General features: G+C 44.5%; 1 protein-coding gene across 8 annotated transcripts in view; it reads left to right on the plus strand.

The window, feature by feature from the left end:
* Positions 1–23,833, plus strand: part of VAV1 (vav guanine nucleotide exchange factor 1) — a 66,016-nt gene that overhangs the window by 10,413 nt on the left and 31,770 nt on the right. For 6 of the 8 annotated variants that reach the window (XR_014003261.1, XR_014003262.1, XM_081175854.1 and 3 more), the window contains exons 2-8: positions 6,792–6,908; positions 11,718–11,776; positions 15,147–15,212; positions 15,612–15,720; positions 16,913–17,008; positions 17,605–17,673; positions 23,282–23,385. Coding sequence is in view for 6 of the 8 variants with exons in the window: in XM_081175854.1 (XP_081031980.1) it covers positions 6,792–6,908; positions 11,718–11,776; positions 15,147–15,212; positions 15,612–15,720; positions 16,913–17,008; positions 17,605–17,673; positions 23,282–23,385 (620 nt within the window). In the remaining 2 variants the exon portion in view is untranslated. Of the gene's footprint in view, positions 1–6,791; positions 6,909–8,509; positions 8,556–11,717; positions 11,777–13,669; positions 13,834–15,146; positions 15,213–15,611; positions 15,721–16,912; positions 17,009–17,604; positions 17,674–23,281; positions 23,386–23,833 lie in introns of those variants that run through there. The other 2 variants (XM_081175857.1, XM_081175858.1) reach the window with 2 other exon arrangements.

Consider the following 23,833-nt stretch of genomic DNA (forward strand, 5'->3'; position numbering starts at 1 on the left):
TGAGTCACCCATTGGAAACTCAGTTCTCTTTCCTTGGTCATTGGTTCACATGAAGTGCTTGGCTTGTGCATTTGACCCTTAGGATCCTAGGCTGGAATGGACCAAAAGGGACGTCAGGTCAGCAAATGCTCACCTATGAGTTTGGGACTTCAATGGTCAGTCCCTGCCCCAGGAAATACCATAGTCAGAATGCCATAAGCAGCTGCATAACAAATCAGAGAATTCCAAGAAAGCCCTCCCCCCCATACATTTCTATATTGGAAGGACCAATCTGAAGGAACAAGCAACCCAGTGTTTTCTAAGTAGTGGTTATATTTTGGGGGTACTGATCAGGTGTGTGCCCCTGATCCCTTGCAATGTTGGCCAAGGACACATGGTTGGGATGTGCATGGCCATCTGTGATCTGAATGTGTCCTATGTGGCGGCACTGCAAGGATTCCTGGAATGGCAGGGTGGCCTGTTTTGCAGAGGGCAGTCCTTTGTTTGAAGGTGTGCTCTGTTAGTAGAACGGCTGCCTGGTCCAAGTGTGACTAAAAGATAAGGCTTCCCCACTGTGGACAGATGTACTGTGATTTAAATTATGATGGTTATTTATGGCAGAACCCCTTTCAGTCCCTGTAAGAACTAAATCTGTATAGCGCATCTTTTCCAAGGAAATGTTATACGTGGAAAGTCCATGCCTTGGGGGCCTGTTCTCAGAGGATGCAAGGAAGAAAAGAAAAACCCGAAATGTTAGAATGGTGTGTGAATTGTGCTGAATTGCATGGGGTGAGAGAGAAGGCTTTTATTTATTTTTTGTTTTGGATGGTGAAGTACCTGCGGCAAAGTTTTGATGAAAAGTAGTATGGGGAAGAGGATAGTGGTCTCTAAAACATATCTGAATCATTGTATCCTTCTTTTGGAATAGCTTTTGGAACTAGGTTACCTGTGACCCTGAAGATATTGTTGAACCCCAAGTCCCATCAGCTGTAGGCAGCATAGCCAGTGGGGTCAGGGGTGATGGGATGTCCAGAAACATCTGGAGAATTGAAGTTCCACCCCGCTTTCAGATGGTGTCAAGGGAGCCGTGTATCTTGAGGGGAGGGCCTGACTATTAGAACAACTTAGCATTCCAGATGCTTCGGCAGGTTACAAACCTATAAACAAGCATGCACACCCAGTTGTTGATACTGTTGTTGAATGGGGCCAGGTGTTAATTAGAGGGAAACCAATCAAGGACTGGGTTTGTAAGGTAGTTGGTGTAGCTGCTCTAGGAGAGAAGGAGCCATCAGAGATTTAAAAAAACAAAAAATAAAACCAAAGCTACGTGTGTCTTAGCAACAGGGCAGATTGTGATAGTGTAGGTGGAGAGGAAGCCTTGAGAGGGAAGATAATTTTGAGCAGTGGGGAAGAGCAGATTGCCATCTCTGTGTAAATCAGTTCAGATTAGGCCTTTCTCGGAAACGTCATAACTAGCAGTGCATGATGCAGCGATAGAGCTCGTGCTTTGCTTGCCGAAGGTCCTAAGACACAGAGTTGCCATGGAGTCAAATAAAAAAAAACCCTATTGCAGTGGTTCCCAATTAGCTAAGTACTGTGGGTCTCCAGTTTTTCAAAAGCCAAGCCACAGACTCCCTACTTTCCAAAATGTTGATATCTCTATGGTGCCACAGACCCACTCGGAACACCAATTGGGAACAACTGCTGCCCTAGTGCTACTCTCTGGTAGTGACTCTATAAGTAGGAGTGGAGCCACTGCAGTACAATGCCTCTCACTCCCAACTCTCAGAGCCACACCAGAAGGATACTGTGGTCAGGTGTACTGCATGCCTGTGCAAATCTGTGATGTGGGTCTGTGCCCTACTTAAGTCCCTTAAGTACTGGACCACACCTCTAGTGTTGTGATAGTACAGACATTTCAGAATGGCATCTTTTCCCAATCCCTTTCACTTTCCTTGTTTGGGACAGAGACTCCTTTAGAAGTGCTGATAAGCAATCTTTACCAAGAGACAAAAAAGAGAAACACAACTCCCTTGAGTTTGTTGGATCCTCTTGGAAGCTTTCAGCACATACACACAAAGATGTTTTTTTTAATTGGACTGCATACAAAATTTGGCAGGAATCTGAGGGGATAGGCCAAGAGCGAGTCAGACTATTCAGATCCAGGTTTAGATCTCAGATTGTGAAAATGTGGACACCAGCAGCGTCCAACCTATGGTGTGCTTCAAGGCTTTCATCACTGCTCGGTTTTTATTGTAAACTGTTAGAAGAAAGCCTCTAGACTTGAGCTAATAGTTTGATTCTGGTTCTAATTTTTTTAATCAATCTGAAAGCAGAGGTATTCACATCTGTGGCCAAGGGAATGTGGTTAAAGAGGCTGAACCAGAAAAACACACAGCTGGAGTGCGAGCCAAGAGCTGCATCCAAGCATCTCCTGCAGCTTTGCAAAGGATCCTGGGGCACAACATCACAGCTCTTGAAATACAGGCTCTTGAACCCTCCCTGTCTTCAACATAAACCTCTGCCATCCTCTGCCTCAAATTTATTTGTAGAATGTGCACTTCTGTGGTCTGTTGTGCTTTGCACATGCACACTAAGTTCAATGCACCTTACTTCCTGGTAAGGAACTGGAGCCTCATCTTCTAAGCAGACCCTGTGTGTTCCACTTCTTGTTGTAAGTTCTCTATTTGGGTAGTTATTTTAGTTCTTCTCCTTTGCACCTGTTCCAGTTCAAATACCTCAGGGTGGCCACAGATGATCAAAACAAGACCATATTGCAGTTGTCTTTGATGAGGGCTTGCCTGATTTTATGATAAAAAAAATTCCTTCCAGTAGCACCTTAAAGACCAACTAAGTTAGTTCTTGGTATGAGCTTTCATGTGCATGCACACTTATTCAGACACTTTTTCGTGTGCATGCACACGAAAGCTCATACCAAGAACTAACTTAGTTGGTCTTTAAGGTGCTACTGGAAGGAATTTTTTTATTTTGACTATGGCAGACCAACACGGCTACCTATCTGTAACTGATTTTATGAGTACTTCTTGTTCTCCACTGAATACTCCGCTCTTCATATTTTGTCCTCCAAATGGCCTTTGCTTTGTACCTAGATAACAGTTTAGTGGTTTCATAGTTTTCCATTGGTCGAGATCCCCAGGCCTTTTTGCTTCAACGTAAGTTCCAGCAAGAGTTGCCAACCAACCCCTTGCTTGGATAGTTCACTTGGTAGAGCATCAGACTCTTAATTTCAGGTTCATGGGTTTGATCCCCACATTGCGCAAAAGATTCCATGCGTTGCAGGGAGTTGGACTAGATTACCCTTGTGGTCATCTCTGATTCTATGATAGATCAATGATAACCAGAAGACTCCATCTTGGCCTGCTCTAGTGCCTTTAACAGCAGCTTGATCAGCAGGGCTGCTCCCCAAAGGGTGGCTTTAAGCATTCAGAGGCAGATTTAGGGGAGCACGACCAGTTCAGTCACACTGGGCACCAGTGGTTATTCGCAGGCACCCTCCTGAGTGTTGCTGGAGGACACTGAGGGGAAGGCAGTGGAGGGGGACGCCGCAGCCCAGCGGCCGGGAGCCGAGCCCTGGGCTGCGCTGATTTTGGGAGCAGCATACTGGGGCATCTGTACTTGGGCATCACTTTGTGTTCCAGAGCGCTGCCCCCCAAATAAGCACCACCCAGAGCACCCCACCCTCCCCACCCCCCATTGGCTACGCTACTGCTGGGCACAGAGCCTCAGGTGTGCTGCCAGGGATGCCACAACTATTATTTAGAATGCAGCACAAGGCAGAGAGGAGCTGGGTTTTGGTGTCGCACAGGGCACTGCTGAAATTTGTGACCCTAAGATCAGCCGCTCTTCTTTTGTAAGGATTGACATTTGTTCTGATTCAGCAGTAAACAGCAGGTTTTCTTGGGGGAAGAGGCAGGGGAAGAGAAATGTCTTTTGGACCTGTGCTTAGAAATCACAGGACAAGTGTGGAAGAGCACTCAAGACTAAATATCAGGAAGAAATTTCTGGTGGCGAGAGCTGTTTGGCAGTGGAACAGACTCCCTTGGGAGATGGCGGTCTCCCCTTCATGGGAAGTTTTTAAACAGGTTGGGTGACCGTCTGTCAGGGATGCAGGGATGCCTGAGTTGTGATTCTTGCATTATAGGGGGTTGAACTAGATGTAGCATGTGTGCCAGCGTCCCCACACTTTCTGCGAGCTGAATCAGAACAAATGTCAGTCCTTACAACACAAAAGCAATACTTCAGGGGCGGATCCTGGGGTCTCAAATTTCAGCGGTGCCCTGTGCGATGCCAAAATTCAGCTCCCCTCCATCTTGCGCTGCATTCCAAGTAATGGAAGCTGGTGCGCGTGGTTTCGTTGGCACCTGTTTCATGCCACGTCTGCTTTGCCCAGTGGGAGCTGTCCATTTTGGCTTGGTGCTGTTCTCTTGTTCTGAGGAGAAAACGGCCCATGACAATGATATTTATCTGCAGCCTGAAGATAAAATTTGATCTTCATAACTAGGTTCACCATAGTTCAGGGAGACACATAGTTTTTCTTCTTATCTCTTCTATATCTCAACTTGATCCCCTCCCCCTCTTTCCTTTTTCCTTCTGTGATGGAACTCCTATTTGGGGACTTCCCTGGCTTTTTTCTGGCCCACGTAGGACCAGTCTGGATAGTTGGCCTTGATAAAGATTTGACCTTTTCATCCCCAAAAAGTTTTTGATTTGAGTTTCTACTGAAATGAGACTGCATTTTAATGTTGTACCTGAGCCCGGTCTTGGCTGGGGAGGGTGGGGTATAAATAAAAATTATTATTATTATTATTATACTCCCACAATATTAGAATTCTGAAATACTAGGCATTAAATGCCCCCTCCAAGAAAAAGCTGTGAAAGGACTAAACCCATACAAGGAATGTAATCTGGTTCTTGGTACCAGTTCAGATTATGATGCAGCAGACTCATCACTCATAATAATTTGCTTGTGTTTTTACTTCTTTTTTTTTTTAAGTGGGGAGTCCAAACCCACTTTGCTCTGCCCACAAATTCCCTCAGGATCTGGGTTCGAGAGGGGAGAGGAGGGCAAGGATTGCTTGAGGTGTGGAGAGACATGTACTTTACCTCGTAATCTGTGTGGGGAAACAGGAGGTAGGGCCTTGTTTACTCTACCATAGATGCAATAGTGTCTCTGATGGAAGTGTGGAAGAACTCTGCAGCTCCTTGCCACCCCTGATGCCACTTCCCCTTTCACGGAAGGTACATGGGGCAGAGTTACCTCAAGGTGTCTGTGCTGGTATAGTTGGGGCAGCAAGAGGCTGCATGGGGTGTGTTGAGTGGGGCTGGTGAAAGGGCTAGAAATTTCCACTCTGACCTTTATGGGTCTTTTGCTAGCTGGCCATATTTAAGGGACGATGAGCCATCTCACTGCGGTTGAAAAATGTGATGAACACATCACCATCCCAGCCAGCCATGCCACTCAGCACTTTTTGGCAGGAAGTAAACGTGTTGGGGAAACATGGTCGTATGTCCCCATCCACATGGGATGGGGAAGTCAATTGTGCAACTCAAACGGGGCTTGCTCCTTTCAACTTTCTGAGTTCATGTATGTGCTTGTTGGCATCTGTCTGTCTTGGGAGACAACAGAGGAGTGTGCCTTTCGGAGCAAAGTCAAACCATTGGAGAGTTACAGCACCTGTTGTGAGTGTGGAGACTGATATAGGAGAGACATGTTTTGTTGCAGCTGGGGCGTCTGGTTGTACTGCTGCAAGGTCATTCCTCCTCAACCCATCTCTTCTGCTAAATTTTGCTCCATTGCTCCACCTAGGAATTCACAAGTGTTAATTGCCACCTGCTTTAAATTTTTTGTCTCAGTGTTATTATTTGAAATATGCAGCTCCCTTCTATGATTGGATGGAAGACTTATACAAACTTGCAGCATATGAACAACTTGCATATAAGTGCAGGCTTGCCATGGACAAATTCAGTGAAATTTGGAATCCATTCTTACAAATACTGTAATAGGTTAAGATCTAGTGAAGTACAATAACAAGCTTGTAAAATATACAGTTTTGTGTTTTCTTCCCTCCCCCCTTTATTTTCTATTCTACACGGGTTTTGTTTCTCTTTTTCTTTTTCTCTCTTTTATTTACATATCAGCATGTTTAGTGCACATATAATTATATACTTTTTGGACTTTCAATAAAGATGTTTAAAACAAAGCAAAATATATGGTTTTTTTAAATATGTAGCAGATTAATGGTTGACTCCTGCCAACCTAGCAGTTTGAAAGCACATCAAAGTGCAAGTAGATAAATAGGTACCACTCCGGCGGGAAAGTAAACGGCATTTCTGTACGCTGCTCTGGTTCGCCAGAAGCGGCTTAGTCATGCTGGCCACATGACCCAGAAGCTGTACGCCGGCTCCCTTGGCCAATAAAGTGAGATGAGCGCCGCAACCCCAGAGTCGGCCACGACTGGACCTAATGGTCAGGGGTCCCTTTACCTTTACCTAGCAGATTAATGTGCATGCAAAGTGCTAGAAGGAAACCTGTTGGTACTGGTTACATCATAGTAAGAATAAGAATAAAAATAGGGCTGGGGAATCCCTTAGAGCAGGTAGATCTGCTGTTGGTCACACACCCCCTTGGCAGCTTTGCTTAGAGTTAGGGATAACCTGGCAGAATCCAGGGGGAACTAGAAGGCAGTGATAGAACTGAATGCGCTGCATGTTTTGCACTATGTTGAGCCATGGTGGTCATGTTGCTGAGTCTCATTCTCAGCTTATGTTCCTTCTCTGTGCTCTCCTTCCAGTTCCTGTGCCTCAAGAACATCCGAACCTTCCTTGCTGCATGCTGTGAGAAGTTTGGTCTGCGCAAGAGTGACTTGTTTGAGGTCTTCGACTTGTTTGACGTCAGGGATTTTGCAAAGGTTTGATTGCTTCATCTGCCTTCTTCACAAAAATGCAGTTTTCGTAGGCACTTTGTTATTGTCTTCAAAGGAGTCAAGGTAGCCTGTGAATGTGATACAAATCTGTTTCATACATATAATATGCAACTCAAAAATGTAGCTTTATAAAATAAGTGTCATAGCCACAATAGCCAATACTGTAGTCTCCATGTGCAATACATATTAGCAAACTGATACATGTAAATATATTAATCAGCTGTAACATGACACATAAAATGTGCATGCTCTAAACAGATCACATGCTTGCACAGAAAAACTATGGATATGCAAGCTGCCCAAAACTCATGTTCTTTTTTGTGGTTCTTCAAGCAAACACCAAAATATTCCATTCCTCTTAAAACACTTGAATGTACAGGAGTCCTGAGGAAATGCAAACACCCCCATTCCCAAGCCAAGCCCCACTTCCGACCCTGTCAAAAATCACTTAGCAGCTGGTGCTGCAGTGCTCAGTGAGTGCAACTGTCAGGAAACAGCCAAAATAATGGAAACGTGCTATTTATCCGTATTTATCAATAATGATCATTTGCCATACTTTGTGGTTTTGATAACAAATAAGTGATTTATATTAGGGAACAAATTATCTTTAAGAATAAGCCCAAGTTCAGAGGTCATGACCGCTTCCTTGTTTGCAACAACACCTGCAGTCACATCTGCATTGGGTCTCAGTCCTGTATACCTGAAGGAGCGTCTCCACCCCCATCATCCAGCCCGGACACAGGTCCAGCGCTGAGGGCCTTCTGGCGGTTCCCTCGCTGCGAGAAGTGAGGTTACAGGGAACCAGGCAGAGGGCCTTCTCGGTGGTGGCGCCTGCCCTGTGGAACGCCCTCCCTTCAGATGTCAAGGCAATAAACAACTATGTTACTTTTAAAAGACAACTGAAGGCGGCCATGTTTAGGGAAGTTTTTCATGTCTGATGCTGTATTGTTTTTAATATTCGGTTGGAAGCTGCCCAGAGTGGCTGTGGAAACCCAGCCAGATGGGCGGGGTATAAATAATAAGTTGTTGTTGTTGTTATAAATTATTATTAACTAGAGTTTCGACGTCACTTGAAGCTTTGACCTCAAGACAAGCATGTTCTATGGGGCAGAAGATGGCAGCTTTGCCAGCCAGGGGGCAGGTGCTGGCCATGTCTGATGCCTCAAGGGTAGAGCCAGAAGAGAAAGAGGGAGGTGGCGTCCCCCAAGTGTTGTGGGAATGAGTTCTAAGCACCTTTTTACAAAAGGGAACATACATAAGGAAGAAGGAACTTGTGGTTTAAACCACTGCTTGAGTCTTCCGTACAGGTGTGTCTACCAGACCTTCCAGGCAGGCAGATATTCTCATTTACTGTATCTGCTGCCCACATTTTATCATTCCAAGCAGCTGCGTGATCATTCACAATCTCTGAGGAAGCAAAACTTCTTGAGGAGTCAGCCTCAGTGCAAAATCACCCTGAGCGCAGCATTGCCTCTGAAGGAGGGAGCTGCTGTATTCACACCAAAGCTTTGGGAGCTGCCTGACAGCATGTAAACAACATTCCCTGACCTCCCTCTCTCTGCTCAGTAGGCCAGAAAGCAAGCAGGCGCTTGCCCACAACAGGATATGAAATGCAGCAGCCGAACCACGCAGGCGAGTTGCAGTGGGCATGTTCTAGAGGCGGAAGCCCGTAACACGTGCAATCTTGCTGCAAAGGGTTTCCTTTAAGCCAAAGGTTTATTTTAAAATGCTAGCGCAAGGTTTCCATTCTTAGCTAAATGTTTGCCTGGCTGCAGACAAAAGTGTGGAAAGATTGAGTGAAATGAGTGGAAGGATCATAGAAGGAGAAGTGTAGGCAGGTATGATGGTCATCCAATTTAGATGTCCTAATGTAGCTTATCTTATACCAGGGCCGGCCCTACAATGAGAGAGAGGGAAGCAGCTGCCTCAGGTAGCAGATGCTGAGGTAGAGGGAGCAGCCAGAGCTTGAGTGTCACTTGGCCTGCCCTGGACCAGCTACACTAGCTTGAGGCCCTCAAGTGCACTGGGAGACATTGTCCTTTCACCAGTGTTGGAGTAAGAGGCAACTACCAGTCCAGCTGGCTTCTGTGGACAAGATGGTGCCCTGGGGGAGGACGCCATTTTGTCCTTCACCTCAGGCACCAAAACGTCTTGAGCCAGTCCTCTCTTACACATGGAACTCAATCTAAACTTGGTTTGCTTGCGTACAAAATGAAGGAAGCAGGCAAAGGTCTAATTTTAACATTAAAAGGGCCACATTGAAAAGGGGAGTTGAATCCTCTCTCCTCGCAGCTGTGGAGATGATTATGGAGAAAAATGCCTGAAGCAAGGCAGGGGAAAGTTCAGCATCCCTCAGCCGCACAAACCTTTTTTGGTAAAATAACAGAACAACTACTGTCAAACACATAAGAAATTACTATAGGGTGTGAAGGGGTCTTCCTTCTCTACTGGCATGGCATCTGCAGATTGCTGGCCAGCTGAATTTTTCTGAGTGGAGAAAAACCAAGTTGTCTCCTCCTTCAATGAGCTTGGGCTGGCGTACAAAGAACGCCCCAACCACATATTTATCAATAGCCCAAAGTCATCCAAGGAGCTTGATGGCCAAGTAGGGGATTAAACCTGGCTGCCCCCATTTCTAGTCTTAACTGATGTTTCTAGTCTTAGCTAATGTTTATGGAAGTTTTTAATGTTTATGGAAGTTTGATGCTTTATCACATTAATAATAATAATAATAATAATAATAATAATAATAATAATAATATTCTGTTGGGAGCCACCCAGAGTGGCTGGGGAAACCCAGCCAGATGGGGAGGCATATAAATAAATTATTATTATTATTATTATTATTATTATTATTAGCATTTTAAACACTGCACCACACTGGTTTTGGGGGCCTGCGTACCTTCTGTTTTAAATGTGACTGGGGCAGTTCTGTTAGTAGACAAATTTGGCAGTCCCATCATGCCTAATTTGACCTAAAATAGATTCCTACACAACCTTTTCCTGATTGCTTTTGAGAAAGAAGTTTTTGTAACAGAAGCCAGCAAGGTACAGAGTGTTGGGTTTGATGGCAAGCAGTTGAGAGTCAGATGCCCTGCTTACATCATCTCTTTTGATGCCCACTGTCTTAGCCAACTCCTTGGATCGCTGATGCTGCAAGTCTGGCCCTATTCTTGCAGTTCTTCCAGAATGCTTGTCGCAGCTGGATTTCAGCCCCAGAGTTGCAACAACTTTTTAAGAGCAAGGGGCACTGTAGAGCCATAGATTCTGAAAAGAGGGGGCACCCATTGCAGATACATGAAGTACCAAAATAATGAACTAATACAGGAATAACAATACAATCCAGCCAGAATCGAGCATTCTTAATATCTAAGCGAGAGATTTCAGTATGTGTTTAACTTTCTCAAACGGGACTTAAAAGTGGTTAATTTTGGTTGGATTGTGCCCCTTTATATAGTTACTTTCTTAAACATTTTAAGCACTCCACACACATTATCTTAGCAAGACTTTAAACAGCCCTGTAAGACTTGTCAATAGTGTTGAGAGCTAAGGCTGATAGCTTGCCCTGTGAATTCATGGCTGAGTCAGAGGTAGAATTTGAAGTGGGGGATTCCCTTCTCACACACTGAGTCACTGTGCTGCATCAGTTCTCAGTAGCAATCATGGAAACAACAGAGGCCCCAAATGCTTTTAAAAGTATAAAACCACTTTAATAAGTCATGGCTTCCCCCAGAGACTCCTGGAAACTGTAGTTTGTTAAGGGTGCTGAGAGTTGTTAGGAGACCCCCTTATTCCCCACACAGAGCTACAATTCTCAAAGTGGTTAAACAGTCAATCCCTCTCCGCAGGGAATATTTTGCTACTATTCTGGAAATTATTATTTAAGGGGCATCTGGAAACTGAGCAAACCGGCATTGTCCTTCATCTTGATAGTCTCTGAGTGTATTTATATGTGTGCGGATTAGGGTTGCCATATTTTGAAGAGCAACAAAGAGGACACATTTGCCAACTTCTCCTTTTAACTATAGATTTCTATGATGATTCTCATCATGAAAAAGAGGGCATGTATTGGAAAAAGAGGACCTATGGCAACCCTGGAATTAAAGCAGCTCTTACTTCCACCCCACCCCAAATACAGCAAACATGACATCTCCTAAGTAGCCTTATCGGAATGTTTTCGGTTAAATTAAAATGGAACAATTGTACCTTAAGTAATTATAGTCAAGGTAACAGGAAAGGCTTAATTTATATGCAAACATTCTGGAAACATAGACTAATTTCATTGGCGTTTATGCAAGATGTCAGCTAAATAATGTTAACAGTACAATGTGATACATTACAGCAATTAACAATTAGATCGTGTTCTTCCTTTCAGTTATTTTCTACGTTGTAAAGGCTTTAGAAGTGTTTCTAAAAAGAAATCCAGAACTGGACAACCAGCTGCAAAGTGGCATTCCCTGAGCCCAGGCTACTTAGTAAAGCTCTCTTCATCTTGTGCCATTTTCCCCATCTCTCTGGCTGGCTCTTCATGCCCTGGCTGGGCACTGGGGACTGGGATGTCTCTGGGATGGACTTGAATTTCTGTTTAATTCAATGGGTTTTATTGTTTTGTTGTATATTGTATTACTGGCTCTGCTTTTTGACATTTCAACAAAAGCTGCCTTGGCTCTACAAAACATGGTGGAATATTAATGTTTAAAGTCAATAATCAAGTACCCACAGATTAAGTCCAATGTTGCTGACCACCTCTCTCTCTCTCTCTCTCTCTCTCTCTCTCTCTCTCCTTCCACGTAGGTGATTGACACCTTATCAATACTTTCGTGGACACAGGTTGCTCAGAACAAAGGGTTTGTGTAAGTGCAGATGGCTTTCATGCGTGGCTCACACGGATGTGGCATTTTGTGAAACTGTTGTAAAAATAGGGACTGCGCCTTTGCTCACTCTACTCCCCTGCCATCTCTGCTCACATTAACACGCCCCACCCCCCGAGTTTCTCCTTCCCACCCCATGCAACTGCGAAGCTCATGTCACCTTCCAGTGTGGTGTAATGGTTAAGAGCAGTAGACTCATAATCTGGTGAACCGGATTCGATTCCCCGCTCCTCCACATGCAGCTGCTGGGTGACCTTGGGCTGGTCACACTTCTCTGAAGTCTCTCTGCCTCACTCACCTCACAGAGTGTTTGTTGTGGGGGAGGAAGGGAAATGAGAACGTTAGCTGCTTTGAGACTCCTTCAGGTAGTGTTGGTGCTGACCTTTAAAGCCCTAAACGGCCTCGGTCCAGTATATCTGAAGGTGCGTCTCCTCCCCCATCATTCTGCCCGGACACTGAGGTCCAGCTCCGAGGGCCTTCTGGCGGTTCCCTCACTGCGAGAGGCCAAGTTACAGGGAACCAGGCAGAGGGCCTTCTCGGTAGTGGCGCCCTCCCTGTGGAACGCCCTCCCGTCAGATGTCAAAGCGATAAACAACTACCTGACATTCAGAAGACATCTGAAGGCAGCCCTGTTCAGGGAAGTTTTTAATATGTGACATTTTAGTGTATTTTTCATCTTTGTTGGAAGCCGCCCAGAGTGGCTGGGGAAACCCAGCCAGATGGGCGGTGTACAAATAATAAATTATTATTATTATTATTATTGTGATAAAGCGGGATATCAAATCCAAACTCTTCTTCTTCTTCCTCTTCCCAACCTACTTTCTGAAGCCACTTCTCTCTTGTATTCTGCAGTGCTGCTTTGCACCCTAGTTTTCACCTGCACCACATGTCCATGCCTTCTTTTGTGAGACCCCCCCCCCTTTCACACAGAAGTCACCCCCCCCCCATGGTAACTTCCTGCATCTTCCTCCTCCCACGAAGTACATCTAGTAAGTCCAATTATTAAGCCACCATCCCCTTCAGGCCCTTTCGTGCCCCAGCTTTCCCCTTCAACCCCATACAATTACTTCCTGCTTTTCTCAACAATCCCTTTCACACAGATCATCCCCCATTTCCATGCCATCTCCTCTCCTCTCTGCTGTGGTGCAACTCCCTTTGTGCGTGTGTGCACACGCACACTCACCGGCCCAGTTGTCATCTCCAACCCCTTTTTCCTATCTCTTTTTTTATCCCCCTTGCACACAGACCACTGTTTTGAGTGTTCCTCCCTTCTCTCTGTACTCGAACAACAGCAGAAGTTTGAGTAGGTGTGGAGGAACATTGAGGTGAAAATTGTGGTTTTTAACAATGGCAGAGGTTTCAGTAAATCAGGGGTGGAGGGCCAATAAAGGTTGTTTTTAAAAATATATACTGTATATTAAAAAGATAACCAACAAATTTTAACAAGGAGAAATAGCAGAAACGGGTATGACAGAAACTAACACCAAAAAGCCTAACATACACAGCCTGTCCCAACTTTCTTCTCGCTGCAAGCAAGCCTTGTTTTAATCTGCCACTTCCTCTCATCCATTTCGTTATAAGGAAAAAAACTGCTCCCTTTCCCTTATGGGGTATCCAAGGGCCCATATAGAGTCGTTAAGTAGGTTCGCTATCGGAAGGAGAAAATAACAGAGGCCAACCAGAGAATATTGAGAGAAGCAAGGCAGCTAGTAAGCCTGATCTTTATTAACTGTTGCAACAGGGTCCCCACTCACCACATGTAAGAGGCAGGAGGGACCCAGAACAATGGTGAGCAAGCCCTTATATAGACTTTTGAAGTTGCTCACCCTGTAGCCAGAGACCACACCCCAAAACATCATACATACATGACAGAAAGAGGCGGTCTACAGCAGAAATCTTGTCTGCCAATATACCTGATAATGGTCACTGATTGCATTACTTGGACAGCCCACCCATTCTTTTGTGATGGTAAATATATTAATTCCTGAATCCAGGTCACAGGCTCATCCTATTCATACACACATATGCCCTTAAGACAGGTAAGCAAAACACAACGGAGAGGCTTTTCCATTTCTTTCCTCCTTGCAGAGAAATATTTGAGGTCACTGGGAGAGTCAAAATAGTTTGAGAGAGTCAAAATGACTTCAGGATTGTTCTCCTGTACTATTTCAGACATGTGGTTTATATACTTATGTATGATAATAATACGAATAATTATTATTATTATTTATTTATATCCCGCCCTCCCTAGCCAAAGTCGTGCTAAGAGCGGCTAACATTTGCCTTGTAGATTTATGCATTTATGCATATGCATTGGCCTTGTATTTTTATGAACATATGATTTATATATAGGAGACCTTAGAATTCCTGTAACACTTTCTTAATCTACTCATACCTCTGCTACTGTTTAAAATCACTTTTTCCTCTCTAGCATATTTCCATTCCTGCTTTACTGCTGTTGTTTAAAACCCCCAATTTCCTCTGTGTCTCTCCATCCCTGCTTTATTCAAAACTCTGCTGTTGTTTTAAACCACCATTTCCCTCTCGGTTTTCCCCATCCCTGCCTTGCTCAAAGTGCCAGTTTGGCTTCACCAAAGAGGGGAGCCATGAACCTTTTCGTGGTCTACTCCAGCCCAGTTCTATTGACAACTGGGCCAGAAAGAGAAGATATGTTCACAGCTATCTGTATGCCAAATAATCTTACGGCACTCAGTACGTTTATTGTACCTTAAATTTTCCTTGACTAGAGACCAACCACTGAAGTTGCAAATAATAAATATTAATGATAAGTCTGCAATAAATCTTAGGCAGTGGCTACTTTGCCGACAATGTGTTGGCCTTAGATGACAGATAAGTTCATCCAAAAGAAGGTTGGTGGTTCGAATCCCCACAACGGGGTGAGCTCCCATTGCTCGGTCCCAGCTCCTGCCAACCTAGCAGTTTGAAAGCACATCAAAGTGCAAGTAGATAAATAGGTACCGCTCTGGTTTTGCCAGAAACAGCTTAGTCATGCTAGCCACATGACCTGGAAAAACTGTCTGCAGACAAACATCGGCTCCCTCGGCCAGTAAGGCGAGATGAGCACAGTAACCCCAGAGTCGTTCGGGGCTGGACGCAACTGTCCGGGGTCCTTTACCTATACCTTTTTACTTTGCCAACAATCTGTCGCCCTTAGATGACTGATAAGTTCATCCAAAAGAAGTTACCAAGCAAGGGGCTGCATCATCTGAAATAAGCATCCTCTGATACCACTATAAATGCAGTATCTATATAGGCATATATATAGTTGCAGTTACTTGAGTAGCTTGTGGATATTACATTCTGATCTTAAACCATCTTTGTTATTTTACAGGCCATTCCCTACAGAGGACAGCATCGCTGATGATGATATATACAGTGGCTTATCAGATCAGATTGAGTAAGGAGCAAGACCATTCTGGGAGGGGAGGGGGAAATCATTTATGCCAAACGTTGCTGCTTTTCCCTTGAAAGAATGCATGACATCAGAAAATGACCAAGTGGATCTTTTTCCTATCACTGTACGCTGGCAGAACCTTCCCCTCCTGAATTCCTGCTGCTTCTACGATTGCTAAAGGCACAGAAGTATTGACGGGAAAATGATCATCATTGTGCCAATAAGCTTCTCTCAGGAATACAGGTCTTTGAAAGTAACTGAGGGTAGTCTAGATAGCGACTTGAGGCGGACTCCCGTGACCCATGGCAACTGAAGCCACATGGGTCTCATTCCAACAAAATCTACCTTCTCTCGTGTCAGGGGTGGGAGGGCTAAAGTTCTTTCTCTCTCCCTTTCCACCAGTGACACCATGGAGGAAGATGATGACCTCTATGATTGTGTGGAAAATGAGGAGGCTGAAGGAGATGACATCTACGAGGATCTGATGAGGTCAGAGCCAAGTGTCATGCCGGTAAGTGGCCAGGAGGTGGTAATCTATCTATTCCTTGGAAGGCGCAATTACTGCTTCCGGCTCCACCCACCATCAGAAGAAAGTCATTGTGCAGTCTGTCAAAGAAAGACACTGCATGATTTATGTGGGTATAGAAGGTAAAGGACCCCTGGACAGTTAAGTCCAGTCGAATTCGACTATGGCAGACATCCCCAAACTCGGCCCTCCAGCCGTTTTGGGACTACAATTCCCATCATCCCTGACCACTGGTTCTGTTAGCTAGGGATGATGGGAGTTGTAGTCCCGAAACAGCTGGAGGGCCGAGTTTGGGGATGCCTGGACTATGGGGTGCAGCGCTCATCTCTGCTTTCAGGCCAATTTATCTGTCAGATTTATCTCTCAGACACAGCAAGCATTTTACCATCTGCAACTTGTTCATCTTCACAGCAGCCCTGTAGAGTAGTCCCTGGTCGCCATTTTAGAAAGATTAAATTAAAAGCAAACAAGTCAGTGTTATTCCTGTTTTATTTATTTCTTATTGATTTATTAAATTTATCATGAAAAGATCTCAGGGCAATTGACAGAATAAAATACAAAATAATTAAACCAAAACAATAATGACCGCTCCCCGCATAAAACAGGGGGTGACCTTTGCGTGGATGTGCGCAGCCCCTGGATCTGGAGCGGCTCCATCAGCATAGGCTTGGCTTTGCCTTCCCTCAGGTGGGATACCTGGAGGTCTCCGCCTACCCCAGTCAGTTGTCCAATCCCACCTGGGGGAAGCGTTGCCAAGGAGATCAGGCCAGCTAGGGGAGGGCTTACCTGCCCATACAATAGAGGAACTTACCTGGGAATCCTCACTTGGCTCCAGAGCAGATCTCAGGGCAATTGACAGAATGAAATACAAGATAATTAAACCAAAACAACAAAACAATAACCCCCTCTTCCCCCAGACACATTTAAAAGGCTGTAGAATATTAATCAGCCTAAGGCCTGGTCGAAGAGAAATGTTTTACCTGGCGTCTAAAAGTATATAATGAAGGCACCAGGCGAACCTCCCTTTTTAACACCTGACCCATTAACATAGTTAACATCATTAGGGCGGCCTAGTGAGTGATGCATTTGAACCCGAGTCCTGGGCCCAGGCTTCATCCACTGACCCACAGCAACTCATCTGATAACATGGTTCCCCACTGTGTTGTATGTTTTGCAGCAGCGGATGACTGAACTGGACAAGAGGAAATGTTGCCTTCAGGAGATCCAACAGACGGAGGAGAAATACACAAGCACACTAGAATCTATCCACCAGGTACTTATGCCACTGCCGCCTCCTCCCTTCTCACAGCAGTTCAGGTGGCCGAATTTCTCTTTGCCCCACATTCAGGCCTTATTCGAGGCCACAGAAGCAGCACCTCCCTGTCTGGTTGTCTTCCTCTTTCTTGCTTTTTGCAACTCACCAGGCAATGTTGTCGTGCTGTGAGTTTCCTCGCTCCTGCCAGCGGTTGTGGGTGACGTGGAGCAGGGCCAGAGAAACTCACTCAGCCAGATGGCGTCAGGTCACAAATTGAGTTGCACCAGTGATTGTGGGAGTTGAAAGGAGATGTTAAAATGGGCCTGAGGTTTTTGGCGGCAGCTGCTCACCATGTCTTCATTACTTAGTTCTACCCTTTGTTTGTAGCGACAAAGAAGGGGGAGTGTAGCCCTCAGCCTGATAGACTGAGAGAAGGATCCCTCCCCACAGTGGCATCTTCCTTTGCTCACAGCATGTATAGCGCTAAACTGGGCATGCAGAAATTTCTCCCCAGTACTGTATGGTATATTCATCCCCCATCAGCCAATGTGCATCTTGCTGCCTTGAATTGTGCTTTTTATTGGATCATTTCAACCAGGTTGTGCTCTTTCCAGCATTTCATGAAACCTCTGCAGCTGTTTCTGCAACCACAGGACCTGGAGAATATTTTTATTAACATTGAGGTAAGAATCTAATCTTTCAGGCACATTGCTTTTTTTAAGTACTCCTCCTCTGCCAGCCGCTCTAGATATATTAAGTGCCCCACATTACTGTTGTCCATTGTCTAAGTGCTAAAATTACCATATTGACCTGAATATAAGCCTCACTTTTTTCCAAATTCTGACCATGAAAAGTTAAAGTGCGGCTTCAATTAACGACCTTACAAAAATCAGCTTTTACGATATCGCTGCTGACAAAGACATACGGTAAAACGGAACGGGTGTGAGTGCCTGCAGAATTTTAAGGGAGTGGCTTATATTCAAGTGTCGTCTTTTTTTCTTTCCCCCCCTTGAATTTTAAAGGTGTGGCTTATATTCGAGGCAATATGGTAGGTTGGTTTAACATAGCAACCAGTTTGTGACCGAAGCCTTGGTGGCTTTTAGTAGTGATGCTGCCAAAGTCATAATTCCCTGGCTCAGGATGTGAACCTCTCTGACTTATGTGAGGTCTGGGACACCATAGTTCTTCTCTGTCTCAGATTGTAAAAAACAAGTTTCTTTTTCCCCCAATTTTTTTTATTAATTTTCCAAATTTGTAACAGAAATAACATGCAAAACACACTAAAGAAAACACATTACAATACAAAAAAGAAAAAAAGACAAATAAAAACACTTATTACTTATAACCTAATTTAACTTTCATTGTTAACTGACTTCCTCAAATCCCCCCTAACTGAATTTCATTGTATCACCTTGTAACAGTTCTCCAAAATCATATTTCTTATAAAATTAACTCCTTCAATTTACTACCCTCTTCTCTTTTATTGGTATTCTTATCCTTAATTTTTACAATTCATTCTTAATCTAATCCTAAACCTATTTGATACTTCCAAGTGATTTCTAATTATCTTATATTACAATATTTGGCTAAATATTCCTTGAATTTCTTCCAATCTTCTTGATATTCCTCTTCCTTCTGGTCGCAGATTCTTCCAGTCAGGTCGGCCAGCTCCAAAAAGTCCACCATCTTCATCTGCCATTCTTCTATTGTTGGTATCTCTTGCGATTTCCAATTTTTGGCTAGTAAAAGTCTTGCTGCTGTAGTGGCATACAAAAACAATCTAACATCTTTTTGGGGCATAAAAAGCAAGTTTCTTAATTCCCTCGTAACTCCTCAGACGCTTGTCCTTCCCTTCACTGGTCTTAACCACATTTTCCTTTTGCCCCATGTTTCCTAGGCACAGGTCCGTGCTTTAAAGCTCTGTGTCTGTGTGCTCCCCCCCCCCTTCTTCCTCTTTTTTGCCCTGGTTCTTTCCACACACACAAAAGTGTTCCTAATTCTGAATTGGAACAAAAGGCAATTTGGGTTTTCAGAGGATTGACGTTTGCTCGCAGTAAAGAGCAGGTTTTCATGGGGAAAGTGCTGAGGGAAAAGAAAAAGTGCTTAGACAGAGTGCTATAAAGCACAGGCCTGTGCCTAGAAACATGGCAAGAAAGGAAGTCTAGATGAGCCCATGGTTACCTTGTTGTTGTCGTCATTTAGTCGTTTAGTCGTGTCCGATTCTTCGTGGCCCCATGGACCAGAGCACGCCAGGCACTCCTGTCTTCCACTGCCTCCCACAGTTTGGTCAAACTCATGCTGGTAGCTTCGAGACACTGTCCAACCATCTTGTCCTCTGTCGTCCCCTTCTCCTTGTGCCCTCCATCTTTCCCAACATCAGGGTCTTTTCCAGGGAGTCTTCTCTTCTCATGAGGTGGCCAAAGTACTGGAGCCTCAGCTTCAGGATCTGTCCCTCCAGTGAGCACTCAGGGCTGATTTCCTTCAGAATGGAGAGGTTTGATCTTCTTGCAGTCCATGGGACTCTCAAGTGTCTCCTCCAGCACCATAATTCAGAAGCATCAATTCTTCGGCGATCAGCCTTCTTTATGGTCCAGCTTTCACTTCCATACATCACTACTGGGAAAACCATAGCTTTAACTATACGGACCTTTGTTGGCAAGGTGATGTCTCTGCTTTTTAAGATGCTGTCTAGGTTTGTCATCGCTTTTCTCCCAAGAAGCAGGCATCTTTTAATTTCGTGGCTGCTGTCACCATCTGCAGAAGTGGGTATATCTTTCTCTTTTCATCCTATGTAATTTTTGCATGTTTTTACTCATAGTTCCATTCATTCACACACAAGGGCAGCGGGTGGCACTGTGGTCTAAACCACTAAGCCTCTTGGGCTTGCCAGTCGGAAGGTTGGCAATTCGAATCCATGAGCTCCCATTGCTCTGTCCCAGCTCCTGCCAACCTAGCAGTTTGAAAGCACACCAGTGCAAGTAGATAAAAAGGTACCGCTGTGGCAGGAAGGTAAATGGCGTTTCTGTGTGCTCTGGTTTCCGTCACGGTGCTCCACTGCGCCAGAAGCAGTTTAGTCATGCTGGCCACATGATCCGGAAAGCTGTCTGTGGACAAACACAGGCTCCCTTGGCCTGAAGCGAAATAAGTGCCACACCCCATAATGTTGAGGTTCAGGGAATCCTATCCCTCCCCCGGGCGCAGCCAAAAAAGCAGATAAACAAGAAGAGTTCTTACCACACAATTTATTCAGTATTCACAGAGAGAGACAAAGGAATGTAGTCCCTATTCAGTAATGACATTACTCCAAGTAAAGCTCAGCCCCCTCCATCTCTTTTATCCTCCGTCATCCATGCGCCAGCTGATCTGGGCTTTATGCCTCTGAGCTTTCTATCCTACTCTCCTTGTCCTGGGAGAGGGGGGCTCAGGAATGCTGTCAAAGACACCAAGTCTGTCAGCTGTCTCTCCCCTGGTGTTTCTTCCTCCTGCTGTTCCTCTCCCAATATTTCCCAGCTTTCCCCCTCTGCAGTCTCTGAACTATGCCCTTCTGCAAACCACTGTTCTAAATCTATACAGTCCTCCTGTTCTTGGGAAGGTTCAGGAGAAGGGGCGCCCAGTCCCCATCATTCCTCCTCAGTCCAGCCCGACACATAGTCACCTTTGACTGGACTTAACCATACCTTTTACCTTACCATTCCCACATAACTTTGTACTTTGTAATCAAAATTCTTAGGTAATTTTGTATTTTAATATGCATATTTTCTCTTGAAATATCTTTTTCAATGGAGGTGGGTGTTATACATTTGCTGAGCACTGTGTAATAACATTTAGAGGAGCATAAAGTCTGTGGTATAGCTAAGTTCTGATCCAAAGCTTCTGAAAGGTCCAGGTCAGGACATTTCACAGAAGATTTTGCAAAGAGCTAATTCAGCCCAGCAGTGGTGGCTGCTATGGTGATGGGAGACAGACTCCAGTATTTTTAGAAGTGCTAAGGTAGGAGCATGTAATCTGAGACAGCACCCCTTACATATCACAGAGGATACTTCAATGTAGTTTCTGGATATACAGTGAAGATTTTAGTTCCACCACACATGCATTCTAATAGCACATCTGCTTGCACAAAGATTTGTCATCACGAATATTCTGGGATAAGAGATCATTCAAATAAAGAGCGCAGGATGACACTAAAGAAGGTGCTTTGACCAATCACGAAAAAGAGAACAGTAAAGTTTTTAAAATCAATTTTAATAAGATGTTCTTATAAACACACACATCCCGCTAATTAAACAAAGTAAAATTGTTTTGTAACTGGATAGCAGCCCATTTCACTTTGAACCAATGCAGCCCCTCTCCCACTTCTAGCTTGCCTGCCGGACTTGTGCAAATGCATTGGTTTTCCAGAAACGCCCTGGAACTGAAAAACACCCACCTAGCTGTGATGGCAGCGTGCACCTAAAAGCATGGATATTTGCCTACTTTACTGTAAGCCAGGTAGCCTCAGGACAGATTGTTTATTTCACTGCAGTCATCTCCATCTTGCAAGGCTACATATTTGAGTTCACTTGTGGCCTAGACTTCCTTCCTCTGCTAGGTCCTCTGTAATATTTCATGCAAAAGGGTATGTGCATATATGTGTTGTTTCTTCTCCAGCCAGAATGACTCACTTGTAAAGTTAAGTCACTCATTCCGGCAAGAGTTTTTCTGCTTGATCATCATTTCTGAACGCAGTAGAGACTGAAGCCATGATGTTGGGATCCTACCCAAGTCACAGTTGCCTCTGGTTTCCTTGTCCTTCCACAGCCAACAGCTCCCCAACTACAGAGGCACAGCCAGGCATGCATGAGGTAGCAAATAGCTTGGTTCCAGTTTGCTGATGACACAGGGTTTGGGGGGACTGCATAGCCTAGGGGACAAGCAGAGTTTTGTTTTGTTTTGGCTTTTAAAAACACCTCCATCTCCGCACCCAGCCTGTTTCTCTGACAGTAAATGTAGAAAATCTTCAGATGGGTGAGCAGGCCATGCATGTAAAGACGCGAGTGAGGGCAGCATGGGAATAGTTCGGAATTGTTTTAATCTTTCGAACGTTTTGAATCTTTAAGAGTTTAATCTTTCACGAGTTTTTTATGGTATTATATTTTAAGATGAACATAGTTTTGAAAAGATAAACAAGAAGCTAAAATAGGATTTACAGTTGCCATCTGTGAGAAACTCAGTTTGATCTGATGAAGCACGAAACAGGATGCAATCCAGGAAACCTCGTTGAAAGTGCTTGCAGAAATTGTTGTCGTTGTTGCAATTGTTACATAACACTGGCCATCACTTATCATTGCATATATGTGTTCATTTTACATTGTGAAAGTTTGTCAACTTATCAATCACTTTCATACTGTTTTCATTGTTTTTGGAGTTCCTCTGATTTTGTCTTGGGTGCCTTTTTCCTCCTAAAAACCCATAACTGCAGACTGCCCACTAAAAATCAGCAGTGTGTGTATGTGCGTGTGTGTGACATATTTAAAGTTGTTGAGGGATGGAGCCTACCTAATTTCACACAGAATGGAGTTCTGTAAATCTGGGGCCAACACCAAAAAGGTAAACGTATATAATAACAACAACTGGAACCTTGTCTTTACAAAGTTTCACACAAAACCTTTCCATAGCAATTACTGGCTTTAGCAGCAGACTATACAACTTTCACATGGATCATAGTGGGATCAGCTCTATAAGAAATATTTATCAGTAAGAATGGAAGAAGCAACCCTTTCCTAAATTATTTTGCAGTTTCCCTGTGAACCTGAATAAATTTAATGTTTGCACAAAGTTCAAAAAAAAAACCAGAATGGCCCCAATCAGTGTCCTCTTAGAGTCGTACCTTGGTTGTCGAACGTAATCTCTTCTGGAAGTCTGTTCAACTTCTGAAAACATTCAACAACGAAGGTGTGTCTTCCAATTGGCTGCAGGAGCTTCCTGCAGCCAATCGGAAGCTGCTTAAGCCGTGTCGGACGTTTGGCTTCCAAAGAATGTTCGCAAACCAGAACTCTTACTTCCATGTTTGTGGCGTTTGGGAGCCAGAATGTTCGACTCACAAGGCATTTGGGATCCAAGGTACGACTGTATTCCCTTTTTCAGTCCTCCTACAACTGTGGTGTTGGAGACTGCATTATTCCCTGGGTGTCTGCTGTGATTCTACGGAGCTCTGAAAACCATGACCACTGTTTTGAGTACAGATTCTCCTACAGAGTCCTTGTTCTTTGGTTAACTCATTCTTCTCTATACTCTGTTTTCCTCCTGCATCAGGAACTTTTGAAAGTTCATCGGTGCTTTCTGGTGGATCTGAAGAGTGCCCTATCTTTTAGCAACTCTCAGAACCTTTACCAGGTGTTCATCAAGTACAAGGAGAGGTGAGTTCCCCTCCCAGCATGATTGCGTGTGCCCAATAATATTGTGGCCTCAGGCAAAACCCTGGTTAAAGGTAAGTCCTGGATTCTTCAACCTAAACCCATGCAGCACCTCCCCTGAACAATGTTTGGATGCAGTTCATGCCCAGGTGAAGGAGAAGAGGTTGAGTAGGAGGAATGGTGGAGATGGCCCAACCCCTTCTCCTGAAGCTTCCAGAGAAGAGGAAGGCAGTGTTGAATTACAGCAGTGGTTTGAGGAAGGTCACAGCTCAGAGACAGGTGAACAGAAGAGTTGGGAGGTGTTGGGAGAAGAGAAGGGGGAGACAGAGACAGACACGTTATCACTGGAGAGTATTTCTGACCCCCCTTCTTCCAGAACACGGCGTTCATTGTTGGTGCAAGAGCAAAGGACTCAAGAGACAATTATCCCCAAGCGGCCACCATAAGGGGA

This window comes from Podarcis bocagei (genome assembly GCF_964188305.1).
Source record: "Podarcis bocagei genome assembly, chromosome: 17".
NCBI classification, from domain to species: Eukaryota; Metazoa; Chordata; class Lepidosauria; order Squamata; family Lacertidae; genus Podarcis; species Podarcis bocagei.